Genomic DNA, 18,164 nt, shown 5'->3' with positions numbered 1-18,164 from the left:
TAATCCTTTCTTTCCTAATGCAATTTTCTAGATTTGTTGCCTCAAGTTTTTTTTTTTTTTTTTACTGCAGAGGACATTGTACAATAAAAGTAACTTCTCTTTTGCTGAAAGTAAGTGACCCAATTTAGATTGGTTAAGAGGGGCATAATGGAGAGATTTAATCCAGTGGATTGTTATGCCCCCAATTCAAATCCTCTGTGGTAATTTTAAAATAATGAAAAGGGCCATGAATTTCCTATAGTATAACCAGTTAGATCTTTAATCAAATAGTTGTTCATCAAGTAGTTTAATTACGTTCAGGGGACTTACCCCTAAATGTATATCAGACTGCATCTTGAGTTCCTGAATTTGAGTTGAAGTTACCAGATTTAGATGCAAAGCTAAATGTATTTTTAATATAAGTATTTATTAAATTTATATACTGCTTCTTTTTGAAGAGGCCCTAAGTGGTGTATATAATAAGTGACGGTAATATGACACCAATGCAAAATACCATGGAATACAGAACAAAAAAACACCATCGGCATACAAAGTTCATTTATAGATATGAAAATGCTGAGAAACGTGGAGGTTGAGAGGGATTGAATGTTGTCATCTCACCCATAAACAGTCACTGGGAATTCCTACCAGTACCCTCACCTACTACTCTCGCATAAGGGCATGAATTGGTTGGAATCTAATTGCTCAAAGACAAACAGAAAGTGATAATACCAGACCTTCAATAAATCCTATCACAACAAAACCTGAAAAATCTAGAAGATGAAGAACACATTTTTAGCATCTTCTCCAAAGTCCTTTCAACAAAAAAATGTAAATGATTGTTTCAGGAGACTGTAATGCCTGATTAATTGTGCTATTTCTTTCATATTAATACTTGAATTGTTTTTAATGTGCTTGTTTTCTGTTTCATTTGAGGAATATATCAACATTGTTTCGTTATGAATTATTCTGAATAGAGTTTTAAAAGAGCAGGATGTTGATAGTAAATTACTTAATTTCCTCACCAAAGCTTTTCTCCCAGCTATTCTTTCTCCCAGTATTACTCCAAAGGAAAAAGGCAAGTAGGAAGACGTATTCTGGGGGCAAAATGTAAGAATCATTAGAAGTTTTTTTGCACCCTAAATGTGAGTGCATGCACAGTTTATACCAGATTGGACAGGACTGGAGATGGGTCATAATCCTGGATCTTATTTTGCTTTTAGAAAACTAGCAAAATAAGCTATTGAGTTGTATAAGTAGGCACTATCTGATGACAGGTTTTGAATACAGAGAAAGTTCTATTGCATCTTATAATGTCTAAAAGATAAAATTGCCTCAGATTGATCTTAAATCCTGGTAATTTATATAGACACATCCTTGCAGTTTTCTTGCCATAATACAGAAGTGATTTTTCATTGTTTTCTCCCAGGAATTTTTTATTCATTTTCCCAGTTTAGGTCATAGCTCTGGATTTCCCAGATGTTCCCCACAATCCTGATGAAATTTCTAGATCAGCCAAGGTTAGCTAAATCCCCTTTTTGTTAGTATTGCCATGGATTTCAGGAAGACTGGTTCTTGTTTTTTATAATATTTATTACATGTATAGTTTTAAATGAAATAGTATTTTACTGTCAAATTTATATTGAATAAAAATGTATAGAATGAAGATATATAGGCTATAATTTCAACATCTTAGGCATCACATGCAAAAGAGGACAGCTAGGTTTTCTTAAGCAAGAATTACTTCTGGAACTATTCATATTAGCTTGCATTTTGCCTCTCAGATACTCCTAGAAATTACTTAAAGCAAGCAAGCACTTGTTTCATTCCTCCTGTTTATGGTGCATACGGTGGTGGCAACAGATTGCTGGAGCTCTTATCATAGGCTGGTGGGGCATCTGGCACCTGTGTCAATGAAAGTTGAGTAAGGGAGATGTTAATAATATGCAAAGAAACATAAAGCTTCATACTTACCAATACTAATATAAAAATGTTTCTTAAGGATCCTCCACATTATCAATTTCCAGAGGCACAACTGTGCTAGCTTTCAGCAGCCAGTATGACAAGGAGTTTTACAAGTAATATATTTTTGCATATATTTCATGGTTCATCTTCATCAAATGTTGTAAGCATCCGTTGTAAGAAATAGCTTGTGTTCTGTGTTCTAGATGGCAGCTGGGAGTATATATGTATGTGTACTGTTGGTTGGTTTCCTATATAAAATTATGCTTCTGTGTTCATCCAAAAGAGATAACCAGGAGTTTTAAGGCAAGCATTTTCAAAGTTCAATATTCAACCATTTAATTTTTTTTTTTTAAGTCACCACTGATTCCCAGGAATAATCTACTATGGAACAGACCAGCAGTAAAAGTCAGTAGTTGCCACAAGTCCCAGCTAAAACCCTTCATATTTATCATCAAGATAGCCTACAGTCCATCCTGGACAATGACATTTCCCTTTCATGGGCCTTGGATAGTGGACCTCTGCTTGCTTAAAGGAAATGTAAACCAGCTATTAAGCAACAGAATGCCACAATGATACAGTCACAAGAACCAAACCCTACAGAGACCCAGTGCCAAATCTGTCCCTATCTATTATAGGACTTACTCTACTAACCTTTCCATTGGATAAACTGGTTACACTCAACAAAATAATAAATTAATTGGACACAATCTGACATCAGAAAGGACGAATACCCAGAAACCAATAGGAGAACACTTCAAGTGCCCAGACTATTTTGTCATTGACCTCAAGGTGGCACCTTAAGAAAAGGAATTCCTAAAATGAATTTAGTAACAAAATAGCTGAATTAGAATTCAAAGATTTAACGCAATTTCTTATAGATTAAACAAACACGACATATTTTAACTGACAATGCAAGGATGTCTGACATAACTAACTACCATTTTGGTTTTGGCTACTTAGGTAAATCTGTTTCTTTTTCCCATCCCTCCCTTCTCTTTCCCTTGCCCCCAAACCCCTGTGTATACATAAGATTACCATATGTGGATGTTCTAAAAAGAAAACCCTCCGTAGAGGGTCCTGCTTCCCCAAACATTCATTCATTCTGTCAAGTCCTAAAAGGACAGATGCAACAGAACAGAACATTCATGTGTACAAAGCAGTGTTTGGCTCCCCAGGATCATTTTTGTCTAAGCCATAACCAAAAGGTACAGCCTCAAAATGAGGGAAAATAATTGCCCACTAGTTTATCAAAGTTTCAAATGACAAATTATGCTGCAGTAAAAAATCCTGAAAAAGTAGTTCTGTAAGTAGTTTACTCACAAATAAATAAGTGTAATATACTTATTACTATTGGATAATCAGCAATGCCAGTGGAGAAAGGGAACAACTGAATATATTCAATAAAAATGGAAACTCGTTTACAAGGTAAAATGTAAGGCTGTATGGATTGGATGTGAACTTTACACAGGCTTTCTGCACCTATATGTGTATTGACTGCTATGGGTAATAGATGCAGACAGAATTAGCAGAAGAGTTCTGCTTTTTTATGTCCTTTCCCTGGCTAAAAGACTAACTTTTCATGTCCAGAGTAACATACAGGTAGTCCTTACTTAATGACCACAATAGGGACCAGAAAATTGGTCATTAAGTGGAGTAGTTGTTAAGCGAGTCACCATGTGACCAGACCCGATTTTATGACCATTTTTATGACAGTCATTAAGCAAATCACTATGGTCATTAAACAAATCCAGCTTCTCCAATGGTCTTTTTTTCCAGAATTCATTTAATGACCACATGATTTGCTTAATGACCATTGTAAAAAAAGGTCTCAAATTGCAATCATGTGACCATGGAGGGTGGTGCAACAGTTTGTAATGGTCGTAACTGTGAGTACAGGTTGTAAAGCACTTTATTTGAAGCTGTCATAACTTTGAACCATCATTAAAGGAATGGTCATTAAGCAAGGACTACCTGTTCTTCCTATTGGTTGGATTGATACTCTCAGGACTGTCATCATTTCCTCTCTTTCCAGTTCAGCAATTATCTTCTTCTGACTCTGACCTATGTAATTTAGATTCTTACCTTGACTCGTTCTCCATGGCAGAGGAGAGGATACTATAGCTGTAGCTGTAGACAGACTTAAATAACTCAGACATTCCTATCACAGTGTTATTTGCAAAAGCTTCTCTTTATTTTCCTTCATGCAAGTTCCAGCTTCCAGAATACTTTCACACAAATTCCTAATTTTAGTGTTTCTCTCTATACTGTTTAAAGGCATCTGATAACCTACAATAAGGGATACCCTTGCATGTTTAAATACAAAAGTATTACAGCTACTCCTTGTTTAGTGACTACCTCAGTTAGTGACCATTCACAAATACAATGGTAATAAATTATAATAAAAAAATCATTTTCTGACCAATGTGCACATTTACAACCAAATTTCATGTGCATGACAACAAAAGCCTTCAGTGTGAAACTGATTAAGGTGTGCTCTGTTGCAGGCAGTAGGGAGGGTTCTAATCAATTAGTTAAAGTCACAGAACTGAGTCTGTTAACTTGCTGCATAAAAAAACAGCTCAGGACAGATCACTTGTTTAAGCAATCTCTCCACCCTGCCAGGGGGCAAAAAAGGGGGGAAAAACAGGTCAGAACATTGAATAAGATGGCAGCAACCAGTGCTCTTTGCAATCTCTCTCTCTCTCTCTGTCTCTCTCTATCTCAGTCACATGTTCTCTTAGCGACCATTCTGCTTAATGACAAAATTGCTGGAACAGATTGTGGTTGCTAAACAAGGAGAGGGTGTACTTAAAATTTCTTCTAACAGTATAGTGACATCTAATGGTTATCTAGATTTTTGCAGCTCAGATCTGGAAGTCCTTTTTTTTTTTTTTTTTTTTAAATCTGCGCTCAGTCGTTACCGACTCTGCAGTGACTGCTTGGACGAGTCCTTGCAGTTTTCAAGGCCATTGTTTCGGAAGTGGTTTGCCAGAGCCTCCTTCCTAGGGCAGAGCCCAGCTGGCGAGCGCAGGAGGCAGGGTTTCCATTGCTTCGTGCCCTTTTCGGGCGCGAGCGGTTTTTCGCGCTTACCGGCAACTGCTCCCAACTCCTTTTTTGCAAGGCGCCGCCAGCATTTTTCCTCCCACTGGAGTGAGAGTACCCATTTATCTACTCACATGAGTTTTCAAACTGTTGGGTTGACAGGAACTGGGGAGGAAACAGGAGCTCACCCTGCTAACGCGAAGGCTGGACTCGAACCGCTGAAGCGTCGACCATTTCTGGCCGGCAACTTTCAGCGTCATTAAGCCGCTGCGCCACCGTGTCCCCCTGGAAGTCCTACTTATATCTTTAACTCTTCCCTGAATTTATACTTTATATTTTTACATTTTTTGTCTTTGTTTTCACAAGTCTATATCCAGCCCAAGCTTCTCATTCTTGGACAGGTATCTCTTATAACTCTTTTTTTAAACTGACTTTCTAAATTGTACTCTCCTGAAACATTTATCAGATGTAAAGATAAACAATCATCTTACCACATGATTATAGTTGCACCTGTATTCCTGCAAGGGCAATTTGGAGTCACATAAGGAGCTTCTGGCTTTTGAGGTGGTCAGAGGGGCCAATCCAGAATTCTTACTCTGTAGTGCAAAGGCAAACATTAGAAAGTGTTCAGCAGAGCAGAAAGGCAGGATATAAATCAAATGAATAGAAAAGGAGAGACAAAAGAGATCTTGAAATGCAAGGGGAAAATCATACTGTAACATAAGTAGGACAGTTTAGCCTCAGTCTGCTTGCACATGTGAGGCTTACTTCTGGGAATATAAGTTTGTCCACAATGCCAGTGTGAACGGTACAAGTTAGAACATCCATTCAATTTCTCTTCTACTGTCTGTTCTGCATTAACATAAGGGTCCTTATGTCACTTACAAAAGCAGATCCTCCTTTCTCTAATCAAGTGCTACCAGACAGTAACTGCTAAAGCTAGGTAGATTTCTGGCTGATGAATTCTTGGGAACTTCATGTATATGGATTTTCATTCCACAATAAAAAAAAAAGGGAGATAAATATACAAAATTTTAAAAAACACTTTTCAGCAAGAAGGGACAATATCTTCCTGATTATGTTAATGCAAAATGATTAACTTTTCCATGGCCATTGTGTAGCATAATGCAACTCATGGCTACATTTATGCCCAGGCTCAGCATCAGTGGCTGTTATTATATTCAGGCTTAATGCTAGATCAGATGTTCCCAACCTGAAGGCCCCTGGTTCAGATGTAAGCCCTTAAATTTTGGGTGCAGCTCTCAGAGAACCATCCAAATTTGCCAGCAAACTGTAATTTTTCATGTTACAGAAACAAGAAAACATTAAATACATTGCAGTCATCATTAATTCAATATATTCTTAATTAAATCAAATTTGATTTGTGATTTAATCTAATTTGTCGCACTATCCCAGACAGAACTGGTATGTGATTTGGGGGTCCTGCAGGACTCAGGGCTCCTGTTCAAAGAGCAGGTGGCAGCTGTGGCCAGGAGGCCTTTGCACAGCTTCATGTTGTGCACCAATTCCACCACTTCTTGGATTAAGCGGCACTGCACTCAGTCACTCATGTTTTGATCACCTCCTAAAAGGATTACTGCAATGCACTGTATATGGGGCTGCCCTTGAAGAACATCCAGAAGCTTCAGTTGGTCCAGAATGCAGCAGCATGGGCAATTATAGGTATGTCTCATTATGCCCATAGTACACCTTTGCTCTGTGAGCTACACTGGCTTCCAGTCTGCTTCCAGGTGCAATTCAAGGTGCTGGTTATTACCCATGAAGTTCTACATGGTATGGGGCCAGCACATCTGAGGGACAGCCTGACTCCCATAGTTTCTACCAATTCCATTAGATCAACCAGAGGGGCATGCTCCAGATCTATCTGTTAGGGATTGTCATCTAGTGGGACCCAGGAAGTGTAGCTGGACCTTCACTCTAGGCCATCATACTGCCTGAGGTTCAGCTGGCCCCAACTCTGCTCATCTTTCAGAAAGTCTTGAAGACCTAGTTGTTTTCCCAGGCATGGTGGCCAGGAGAGTAATCGAGCCCACACTGTTGGTGAATGGGGTGCTTGGGAATCACTTTGCGTTAGTCGGTTGGAACAGTATTTTTTTTATTTTATTTTTAAATATACATTGTATTTCTATTGTGTTTTAATTCCTGTTAGCTGCCCAGAGTCACACTGGTGAGATGAGCAGCCACATAAATTGATAAAAATAAATAACAAATCTTTCAACGTGCCAATCCACAAAAATCAATCAAGGTTCATGCTAACTGTTGTCCAAATGCAGCGAGTAGAATTGTAACCGACTCCATCCAGCACATTGTGTGAATGCAGCTACAAAGATTCCTGAACAGCTTCAGGTTACAGTGTATTTCCTTTGGCAATGATTCATTACAGCATGTCTTTATGTATCAAGGAAAAAGAGGAACATCTCCTGGATCAGATGGTATGGATTCTAAGCAGACTTGAGTTTCAGCATATTTTGTAGAAATGAAAAACTGTCCAAACGAGGTGGATCTAATGAATAATGTAATAGGAAGGCAGTTTATCCTTACCAAAAGCCTTGTATAACCACTGTGCCTTTTACAACACCAACAGCCAAGAATCAGTAAAACTGCAAGAACAAGAGTTAGAATTCCAATTCCTGCGGCCCTGTTGAAAAAGACAAATGGGTCTATTTACTGCTAAGGATATGGAATAACTATTCTCCATTTCGAGTGCAGAGAAAAGGCGACTTGACTTCATACTTTATAAAACATAACATTTTCATTTAAATGGACAAAAAATAACAGCTGCTATTAATAAATGTATAATTTTATAAGGAATATATTAATGTTCAAATGAATTCAGTGGAATTTCGTATATCTATGACAAAATTTATAATATATGCTAGAAACACAGGGCCAGTTAGGAACAAAGGAATAAAGATGGATGTTTGATTATTGCAACTGATTCAGTGCATGGAGCCTCTATTTAACATGTTTTCAAATGTGAAATTCATGTCAGTGTTCATATAACATGCTAAGCCATCATGTAGTTAGGGATAGTGTGATGTTCAAATCCAGACCATGGGCTAAATTGTGGTTAAGGATTACAGACTTAAACCATCATTTGTCATAGATTTACTCACCTAAATCATGGTTCAGTGTATCAACCAAACTCAGAGTTAGGGGGTGTTAATCTGTGAGAGAGAGACTGGAAGATGGAGCAACCACAGAATGAAACGTCTCTAGCTGTAGTATCTCTATTAGTCTGTCTATTTATAATTCTGCAGAGTGCAGGGAAGGTGTGAAAAGGGGATACAAATAGTGTGGAAGGAAACTCAGCCTGTCTCTGGGGATTCTGACCTTGATCAGGCCATCATATTAGTTTATTGCACTGTTACATTGTATTATATTATGTATTGTAATATCTTGTATTCTATTATTGTATTTTTATTTTACTGTATATACTGTAAATTGCCAATGAGGTGGTATATAAATTACATACATACATACATATTCATTGTATTAAACAGAATTATTACCACAGCAAAAGAAATCAGAAAATGTCTGCCAGTGTCTTGGTAGACCAGACCAAGAAATCAATCCTACAAGAAGGCTAAAACTACTTTTATTGAGAATCTTGCAAGTCTGATTGTGCTGTACCTCCTCTCCTTTCTTATACTCTTGTGAATTAGGGAGGTGTCTGTCTCAGCCACTTGCAAATGCTATCTGCCTGTTGTGGACTTAAGATATGTTTTTCTCCTCATTGCTTTGGTAACAGAGCTCGCATGTCTCTGTCAAGGTCACCTTCCTTACTCTCTGCAGCCAACTAACCACCATAAAACAGCTGGTAATACTGCACAAATATGGATAAAAGTTAGTTGCATTGCCTGGCACTGAAATGTTGGATAAGTGATTTACCCATAGTTAGTTCATGGTAATATCTAGCATAAACTTTGGAATATAATTTCTATCCCGCAGGAAAGTGGATAACAATTGTTAAATGCCTCTGCAGTTCCTCAAGTGAACCATATGTACTACTGGGGAGTCAATATGGGTTTAAACGAAGAAAAGCACTTCTGTTGTCCTTTCCACAAATGAAAAGCACATATTTCAAACTGAATATAAAACATTTGTCCAAAAATGCTTACTCTTCTGCAGAAAGAGAAGTATATCCTTTCCCTCTACCAAAGTTGCTGTCTAGGTAATGCTCTCCCCTAGGCATCTTGTTTTGTTCAAGTCCCACCTACAAAATAAATAGAGCAATGCCTGGTCTGTACAATATATTCCCATAAGATTTTGGCTATGAAAAGCAGAAATACAGTCTTATTTGCAGCACGAATGGTGTTTTGATGAGGTCATCCTCCTATCCTTCTAACTATAGCGTTATTCAGCATGCCATATTCTCATCCCCAGCCCCTGCTGAGGAAATCTAAAGTTCTCTTTAGAGGCTTCTGTTTTAAAGTAGCGTCTTCCTTCTTTCCCCCAACACAATTTTAACATAGTTATGATCCAGTAGGCTTTATGAACATTGTGGTCAGGAGTGGGGAATCCTATTAGCTACTTCAGGTTTTTGCCCCTCCTCTCCTCCAGGTGCTGGGAACAGCCTTCCATGGTCCTTTTGCCTTGGGCCTTAGGAATAATAAGACACCCAGCTTCCACAGAAGCATCTGCTCCCATAATCCCTGATGGGTGCTTTATGAAGTGATTGTCAAATCTTATGCAGACTCCTTATAAACGTGGATTTAGTGCTTTTGAAAGAGCACTATACTGGTGCTTGAAAAACAGGACTAGCTCTCTGTTTAGAGAATGCTAATTTGATGCTACCCAGAAGGCTGATTTAATTTTTTCCACAATAATAATAATAATAATAATAATAATAATAATAATAATAATAATAAGCAGCCACCTGACTCCCAATGACTCTGGGAGGTTTACAAACCTGGAACACGCCAACCCTTCCAGATCAGATTAGCCAGGCAGATACTATGAGAATATACTTTGGTGTGGTCATTGCCTTTAGGTCTACTCCATTTTAGCTATACATGTGCTATGGATGACTTCGGGGTTCAAGGACTGAACTGGATTATCTGCCAGTAGTGCCATTCTGTTGCAGGATTGGTCACAGATCCTCATTTTCTCCCTGTGCCCCTCCTCCATAACTGTGATCAGTCAACCACATTATTTTGGGACATCAGGTTAGAACAATGATAGAATCATGTTTGGAAATAGGCTGATTTACAGCTCATAGATACGGATCAACTCCATGGCTGTGCCTTGTTAATGAGACAACTTGACAGGTGGCAAAACATGCCATTCCAGGCATCTGGCTACACTCACCAACCCCACCTCATCCCACTCCATAACAGGGAACTGATTGGTAATTGCTTTCCTGCTGGCAGCTGACACTAATCACTTTCCTTAAGTTGTCCTGATTTAAACTGTAGGAAAACCACCAGTTGCCAACCTTGTTATTATGGTAGAGTAAGGATCTGCAATCAAAGCAGCAAATTTTATGTCAGCTCAAGAACTGATGGCTAGTATATTAACATGGCCATCAATGACATGTACCATTCACTGTCACTTCTGGAAGTTAACCTAGCAGAAATCGCTGAGGTGCTAATCTAAAATACAGGGAGTCCCCAGTTTAAGAACGAGTTCCATTCCCAAGATCTGTCCTTAAGTCGACTTTGTATGTAAGCTGGAACAGTATTATTGTATAATACTCTGTAAGTAGTATTGTGTAATGAACTCAAACCATTGTGTATTTAACTTGAATCATTGTGTATTTAACTCAAATTTAGCTACAACAGGCTCCGTTCTTAACTATGGGTCATCTGTACACTGGGCGTTCTTAACCTGGGGACTACTTGTAACACAAGTTGGTTTTAAAGGTTATTTTATTTATTTATTCATTCATTCATTTCATTTCATTTCATTTATGACCCACCATAACCCAAATCAGCTATAGCTATATTACTATGGTGTGAACCGGGGAAAACTATCTTTTCCTAAAACATTTATTTAAACATTTCTTGAATTTTGTGCTTGAAAATGATCTCAGATGATAGAAAGAGTAGACGGAACAACTGCCTGGATTGGGGTCGCCTATAAATACTGTGAAACAAATAAGAAAGGAAACAAATATCTGAAATATTTTACAAAAGGTTTGAAATAAGGAAAATTATAAATATTTCAAATAAAGGATGACAATGTAAACCAAGCTCTGGCTTGATTTACCCTCAGTGCCAAGCCCATAAACCATGGTTTAAAATTACAGTGGTTGGATTCATATATAAATCACTAACCAAAAGCAAGCAAACGTTCGCGTGGTATGAATTCATCTGCCAATATCTGAAGTCAGTGTTTTTTAAACTTTTTGCTCTCAGGACTCCTTCCCACTTTTAAAAATTATGGAGGGCCCCGAAAAAGCTTTTGTTTGTATTGGTTGTATTAATCTCTATTTACCATATTAAAAATTAAAATTGACGCATTTGTAGATATTTATTTATTGCATAGTAAAAATAACAATATTAAACCCATTAGATATTAACATATAAAATATTTTTTTATGAAAAAACCCTTTTTAAAAAAAAATAATAATAATGAGTAGAGTGTCATTGTTTAAAATTTTTGCACATATCTTCAATATTTGGCAAATAATTTTGATTTCATGGACCCCTGAAATGCTCTTGTGGGACCCCCAGGGGTCCTAGGACCACACTTTAAGAAACCCTGTCTTAAGTAAATGATTGTGTCAACCATTAAAAACAATTTAGAGGCTAAATGTATTAGGATTTATTAGAATATGTTTTGCTTTTTAGCTTCAGGTATTTTAAAATTTTGCTTGTGAAAAATGTGTCAGCAGCAAAGATCTGTTCCTCTTCTTCTACAGTATTAATTTGGTCCTTTGTTCTCTTTCTTCAGAAAAACAGAAAATTAGCCTGATCATGCAAACAAAAGGTTCCATCAGTTTATATATTTCAGAGAGGTAACACGTAGAACATATGATCTGTGCAATGAATGCAACAATTCAGTTAAAATGGAACAACTCACAGAAGAATATGAAAGGCCTAGCTATACTTACAGAGAAAACTGGAGAGCAGCAGCCAATCAATTCAAGCTTGATGGACAAATGCTTTCTAATCAGTATCAGAAAGACAAATACAGGATTATAGGTTATATCTGGCAATTAAATTTTGCTGTCAAGAAGAGGCTATACAATTTTCAACAGTATCTGAATTTAAAAAAAAAACATTTTATTTATAAACTGAAGAAGTATGGTCCAAGTTGTAACAGGCAAAAGGATTTCAGATCCTGGATTTATATTTTGTGGATAAAGCTTCTGATAAACCAGACTCTGATGTTTTTACAACCAGATCACGCAATTCATTTAATGTGGGGGTGGAACAAGTCTGTCTGTATAGGGAAAAAAAAATACACATAGACAAGATTAAGCGTCCATGCTACAAGCCACTGTCCCAGAACTGGATCTCCCAACAGAACCAATTCCTCTCTCCTTGCATGTTTTGTCTACTCTCCAAATCTGATACAGAAAGTTGCTTGAGCAGATCTGGAGGTAAAGGAGGAAATGTGGCGAAAGGAGAACAGAAAAAAATACCATTGCTTGAACAGAAATATACTCATTTCATGTTATAAATAGCCTGTAATCAAGGAGTAGCAATGAGCTTTGTTAGGATATGTTTTCTCTAATGTCATCATTATCCAAACTTTCTAATGGATTTGTTTTGCTGTCATTTGTATAAATACCCTCCAAAATTTAACCATCCATATTAAATCAAGCTGAATGGTTTAATCTAATTTGTATAAGTTCAGCCTTAGAAAAATATACAAACACTTTGGGTTAAAAGTTAGCCACAGTTATGCTGTGTAAATCCAATTAAAGGCAGTAAGAATTAAACAGGCTAACATTCTGCAGGATCAGAATGCAAAACAGCATTCATTCATTTATCTTTACTTCAGTCAAAGATCAACAATAAAAAAAACAGAAACAAAAAAAAAGCACCATGAAAATACATCAATTTTGATGACTGTTTATTTATGGGTACGTAGTGTTCTAGCATGTCATTAATAATAAATGGAAAAAAAAAACTAAAACCTGAATTCAGAATAACCTAAAAACTAAGAATAAAATCATTGTGTCATTTAATACAGTAGCAAAGTAGTAAATTATGCACTGAAGTAAAATAACAACTCCAACAATTTCAATTTTAAAAAAGCCCTCTGACTTAAAGGCACTGCAGTTTAAGAAATGCAATTCTTTATCAAATTTATTTTTCAGAAATAAGGAAATTTATAGAGCTGAAATTTAACATAAAACTTAGTGAAAAAAATTCTGAGACTTACCAATTGCTACACATCCAGGTTCTGCCAAGCTCTGAAAGTTTTTTCTCATTTTTCCTCAGGATTAGCTAACTCTCATGACTATCACGAGTTTGAATTCCTGGCAATGCAGCTTTTGATCACTATAATTAATGTGAATTAGCTTTTCTTCCCCAGCCTAGTTTCTATCCCACTAGTTTAAACAACTTAGTGCTGAATTTCCAGGTCATCTTCTTTAATCTGAAGCTCTCCAGATATTCTGCCTGGGGACTTTGAGAGGTGAACTCCCAAGACATCTAGAGAAAAAGAGTTTTAGATTAACTGTATGTTATAAAGACTGTGGCCCTCTAGAACAGCGTTTCTCAACCTTAGCAATTCTAAGATGTGTGGACTTCAACTCCCAGAATTCCCCAGTCAGCATGGCTGGCTGGGGAATTCTGGGAGAAAGTCCCCACATCTTAAAGTTGCCAAGGTTGAGAAACGTTGATCTAGAAATATGGCCCACATTGAGAACCATTGCCCTAGAGAACCAGAACCAATAGATTAAAACAACAAGAAAGCAAGTTTAGACTACTTGCAACAAGTAGTAATAGTGGCAATCATATTATAGAGTCAAAACAACCTTCTCCAACTCTTTTGGTGATAAAGTGCAGGTGATAAAGTATCTTTTTACCAGCTAACAGCAACTATAAGGGGGGGGATGGTCACAGAAGTAAATGACACTCAGAAGGGGGCCATGAGCAAAAAAAGGTTAAGAACCCCTGCTCTAGGGTATAGAGAAGTCCACTCCCTTTTCTATTTTACCAACTTTCAGATATTTGAAGACTGCTATTCTATCTCCCCTCAGTTGTCTCTTCTCTAAATGAAACATATCCAAATCTTCACAGGGCTTGGTTTCCAGGCCTCTCATCATCTTTGTAGTCATCCTCTGAATTAGCTCCCACTCGTCACTCTCCTTTTTCAACTGTGGCACCCAGAACTGGACGCAGTACTCCAGGTAGGGTCTGACCAATGGATAGACTGAAACAATTATTTTCCATCATCTAACACTGCTCTCTCTCTCTCTTATTTATTTTTCAAATTTGTATGCCGCCCATCTCCCCCAGTGGGTGCCTCTGGGCGGCTCACAATAATAAAAAAGAAGAAAAAACACAGGTCTCTCCAGACATGGACATAATCTATAAATAGTTAAAAAATGTATATTAAAAATGGCCTAAAAACCTCCTATAATTTAGCCCTAAAAAACCTGTAAGATGCTGGGGGGGGGGACAACCCCTTGCCCACCAGCCATCTCCATAGGTGCGGGCCCCCCTCTGGCCCCCAGGCCTTCTGGAGAGCCAGGATTTGATCCCTTTCCTGAAGGCCATGAGGGAGGGGGCATACCGCACCTCAGGCCGCAAGATGTTCCATAGGGCAGGTGCTGCAGCAGAAAAGGCCCTTTGCCTAGACCCCACCAATCGAAATTCCTTGACAGGTGGGGTCTGCAACCTGCCCCTTCTGCTGGACCGAGTGGGGTGGGCTGAGATGACTGGGGCGAGGCGGTTCCTCAGATAACCTGGTCCCATGCCATGAAGGGCTTTAAAGGTGATGATCAACACCTTGAATTGGACCCGGAAACAAACTGGCAACCAATGCAGCTCACGCAACAGGGGTGTTATACGTGCCCTCCTAGGGGCATTAAGAACTGTCCGCGCTGCTGCATTCTGTACCAGCTGTAGCTTCCGGATACTCTTCCAGGGTAGCCCCATGTAGAGCGCATTACAGTAGTCCAAACCAGAGGTGACCAGGGCATGAGTGACCGTACAGAGGCCCTCCTGATCCAGGAAGGGGCGTAACTGCCGCACAACACGAAGTCATGCAAAGGCCCTCCTAGTCACGACTGCCATCTGCTCTTCAAGCAGGAGTCGTGAGTCCAGGAGAACCCCCAGATTACGCACCGGGGGTTGGGGGTAGTGCAACCCCATCAAGAACCAAAGATGACAAGCTCCTAGATCCTGAGGATCCCCGTATCCACAGCCACTCCGTCTTACCAGGGTTCAGCTGAAGCCTGTTGTCCCCCATCCAGGCCCCCACAGCCTCCAGGCACCGCGACAGGACAGTCACAGCATCACATAAGGCACCTGGGATGGAGATGTATAGTTGGGTATCATCTGCATACTGATGATACCTCACCCCATGGTGCTGGATGATCTCACCCAGCGGTTTCATGTAGATATTAAATAGGAGCGGTGAAAGTACTGACCCCTGTAGCACCCCACAAAGTAGGGGCTGGAGGCTAGACCTCTCGCTCCCTATCAACACCGATTGGGTTTGGCCTTGGAGAAAGGACCTGAACCAGCACAATATTGTGCCACCCAGCCCCAACTCCTGCAGCCAACCCAAAAGGATACCATGGTCGATGGTATCGAAAGCCGCCGAGAGGTCAAGAAGAGCAAGGATGGATGCACTTCCCCCATCCCGCTCTCACCAGAGATCATCTAAAAGTGCAACCAATGCTGTTTCTGTCCCATAACCGGGCCTGAATCCTGACTGATAGGGGTCTAGATAATCCGTTTCCTCCAGTATCCTCAGAAGCTGCCTCGCGACCACCTTTCCTACCACCTTTCTTAAAAAGGGAAGGTGGGAGACTGGACAAAAATTGTCCAGCAGCTCATAACTTGCAGCCACAAAGAAGAGGATCTAGGTCCGAGCAAAGGACAAAGTTACCACCCCTTGCAAGTGTACAGTTCCGTTCATGCTTGAAAACATTATATGCTCCTAACTTAGATAATGAAATAATAGATCTGATTGGGAATTTGTAGGAGGTAAAAAAGGTAAAGAAACCTTGAAGCTGAGGAAAGAGCCATCCCATTTTCTTGGCAACATAAGGAAATGTTTTGCTTTTTTCTGGCTGTTCAACTGCCCAGTTTACCCTTCAGCTCTGGCAGTCCCTAGGAGTCTCCCATGTAAGTATTAAGGAGACCTGGCTCTTCTTTGTTTCCAGGAATTTTCTGGTTCCTGTTGAGCTCAGTTTTTGCTTTTCTCTGAATGCTACTGTTTGTTACTGTGATCTGGTAGTAGCTTATGTTGACCAAAAGAGCAGTTAGCAGAAATATCAAGATTGCTAGTTTGGACCAAAAAAAATGGAGTGGGAGGCTGTAAGCAACAGTCATCCAACAAGAAAGAAGGAAGCTGGGAGATAATAGATTATGAGCAAGGCTGGTATTAAGCCTTTCTGAACATATTGGACTTTGTTCCAGGTAGATAGGTCAACCTATTTCATAGAGCTGTCATTGTAGGGAAAATGGAAGAAGGGAGCACTATGTGTACCACTCCTGAATTAAAGAAATTGTCAGAGTCTGCACACTCAATCCCAAAGTTCAGTAAATCCTCTGGAGACCAAAAGTTCCATCAGAGATTTCTTTATTCAGGAGAAGCATACAGCATCATAGTTTGTTGAGTCTAATTCTACATAGCAAAGCCTTGTCCTTTTAAGCCCAACTTCCCCCCCTTCTAGGTTTCTATTCCCGCTTGCAACTCTTCGCGCCTTGCCCCGGTTCTCACACCTCCTGGCCTTGGATGTCTGTTTCAAGATAGAGATAACGGCACCTGGCCTCCTCTTCCCCCTTTTTATGGCAGGACAAGCAAACGGTTAAGAATACCATTCCCACTATTTCACTATTGATCTATGGTTAGCAATAAAAGTAAAAGAAATAAAAGCAATTGAAGGTTCTGGTTTGCGTAGATCCTGACAGAAATATAAGAAATATATCTTATATAAATGAGATATATATATAAAATAATAAAATAAAAAAATAAATGCAACTGTGTTGTAAGACTACAGTTCTGTCCAATTCTACCTGGGAGTAAGTTCAACTGAACTACAGATGCTTCTCTGTAACATAGAATATAGTCTCTTTGCACTGATGATCATGCATAAGATGGAGGCATAGAAGGTTAGAACAACTGAGAGGCCTGTTGGTATCATTTTCAGTTCCTGAACTTTTAGTATGAGCTCTGGGAGTTGGCATCAGTGTTCAAAATGAGTTCCCTCACTGGTGTGCATGCGTGTGAGGTACTGTAGAAAGTTTCTTGTATCCTTTTTTCATAAGTCTCATGAAAGAATGTGGACCAGGTTACTAACTTGGTTTACACTTACATAAACAGTTCTTTGTCAATATTAACAGCCCATAGTCACAAATAGCCCATGTGATAATATAACCAATACATTTATGTCTTGCCAGAGGCTGATTTAACATTCAGAGAATTTAAGATTCTAAATGTCAAAGGTCTGCTTTTCTTGTGTGCAGTGAGAAATCACTACCAATGCTTTGAAGCAGACTTGCAGAGAAATATAATAGGAGCTGAGCATTTCATAAAATGGAGCATAATATTGATTATTCAATTGGATCTTAGGTAGACTTAACACTGCAATTCTGTCCATGCCTACTTCGAAGTAAGCTACACTAAGATCAATAGGACTTATTGTTGCGATGATTAAGAGCACCAGTGTTCCTGCAAAGATCTCCTTGCAGCCCCTCATCAGTTTTTTAAAAAAATTATATTCCTTTAATTTTAAAAAAGGAAATGAAAATACTTTGGATTTTAACATACATCATTGTTAGCCTCTGGCAGCTTCTACTATATCAGGAAGAATCAACCAACTTACACCTAAGTATTGGAGATTGTGTGTACAGGCATCAATGAGATTATTATTAGAAATAATGACTGATGATGTGCTTACTGAGAAATAAATTTATAGGTTTCTAAGGATCTTCTTTTCATGCTGTAGAAGGGCCAATATCTAGTATCAGATATTATACATATAAAGGCTTTCCAGTTGCATTTCATTCTTGGCATCTATG

The 18,164-nt window shown here is 38.8% G+C and overlaps 1 protein-coding gene across 1 annotated transcript; it reads right to left on the bottom strand.

Annotated features, from left to right (window-relative positions):
* Nucleotides 1–1,609: 1,609 nt before the first annotated feature.
* Nucleotides 1,610–13,604, bottom strand: MLANA (melan-A). Its single transcript, XM_088130140.1, has 6 exons — nt 13,345–13,604; nt 12,065–12,119; nt 9,129–9,223; nt 7,549–7,645; nt 5,478–5,582; nt 1,610–1,884 (listed from the first exon to the last, which is right to left on the bottom strand). Exons 3-6 carry the CDS (start codon nt 9,200–9,202, stop codon nt 1,816–1,818), a joined length of 345 nt encoding a protein of 114 aa, XP_087986266.1. The 5' UTR covers nt 9,203–9,223; nt 12,065–12,119; nt 13,345–13,604; the 3' UTR covers nt 1,610–1,815.
* Between the last annotated feature and the right edge of the window lie 4,560 nt (nt 13,605–18,164).

The sequence above is a fragment of the Python bivittatus genome, unplaced genomic scaffold (assembly GCF_059951505.1).
Source record: "Python bivittatus isolate LINGU-HERP-01145 unplaced genomic scaffold, Pbiv_v1 ctg000850_np1212, whole genome shotgun sequence".
In the NCBI taxonomy this organism is placed as follows: domain Eukaryota; kingdom Metazoa; phylum Chordata; class Lepidosauria; order Squamata; family Pythonidae; genus Python; species Python bivittatus.
This window is presented reverse-complemented; position numbering and strand designations above follow the sequence as displayed.

What these genes read in the sequence shown, in the direction of transcription:
- MLANA (XM_088130140.1), bottom strand. Translation starts at nt 9,202, where the DNA reads ATGCCTAGGGGAGAGCATTACCTAGACAGCAACTTTGGTAGAGGGAAA. An exon ending in ACTTCTCTTTCTGCAGAAGA is followed by an intron (nt 7,646 to 9,128) that starts GTAAGCATTTTT and finishes CTTTTTCAACAG; the next exon opens with GGCCGCAGGAATTGGAATTC. An exon ending in GTGGTTATACAAGGCTTTTG is followed by an intron (nt 5,583 to 7,548) that starts GTAAGGATAAAC and finishes TTTGCACTACAG; the next exon opens with AGTAAGAATTCTGGATTGGC.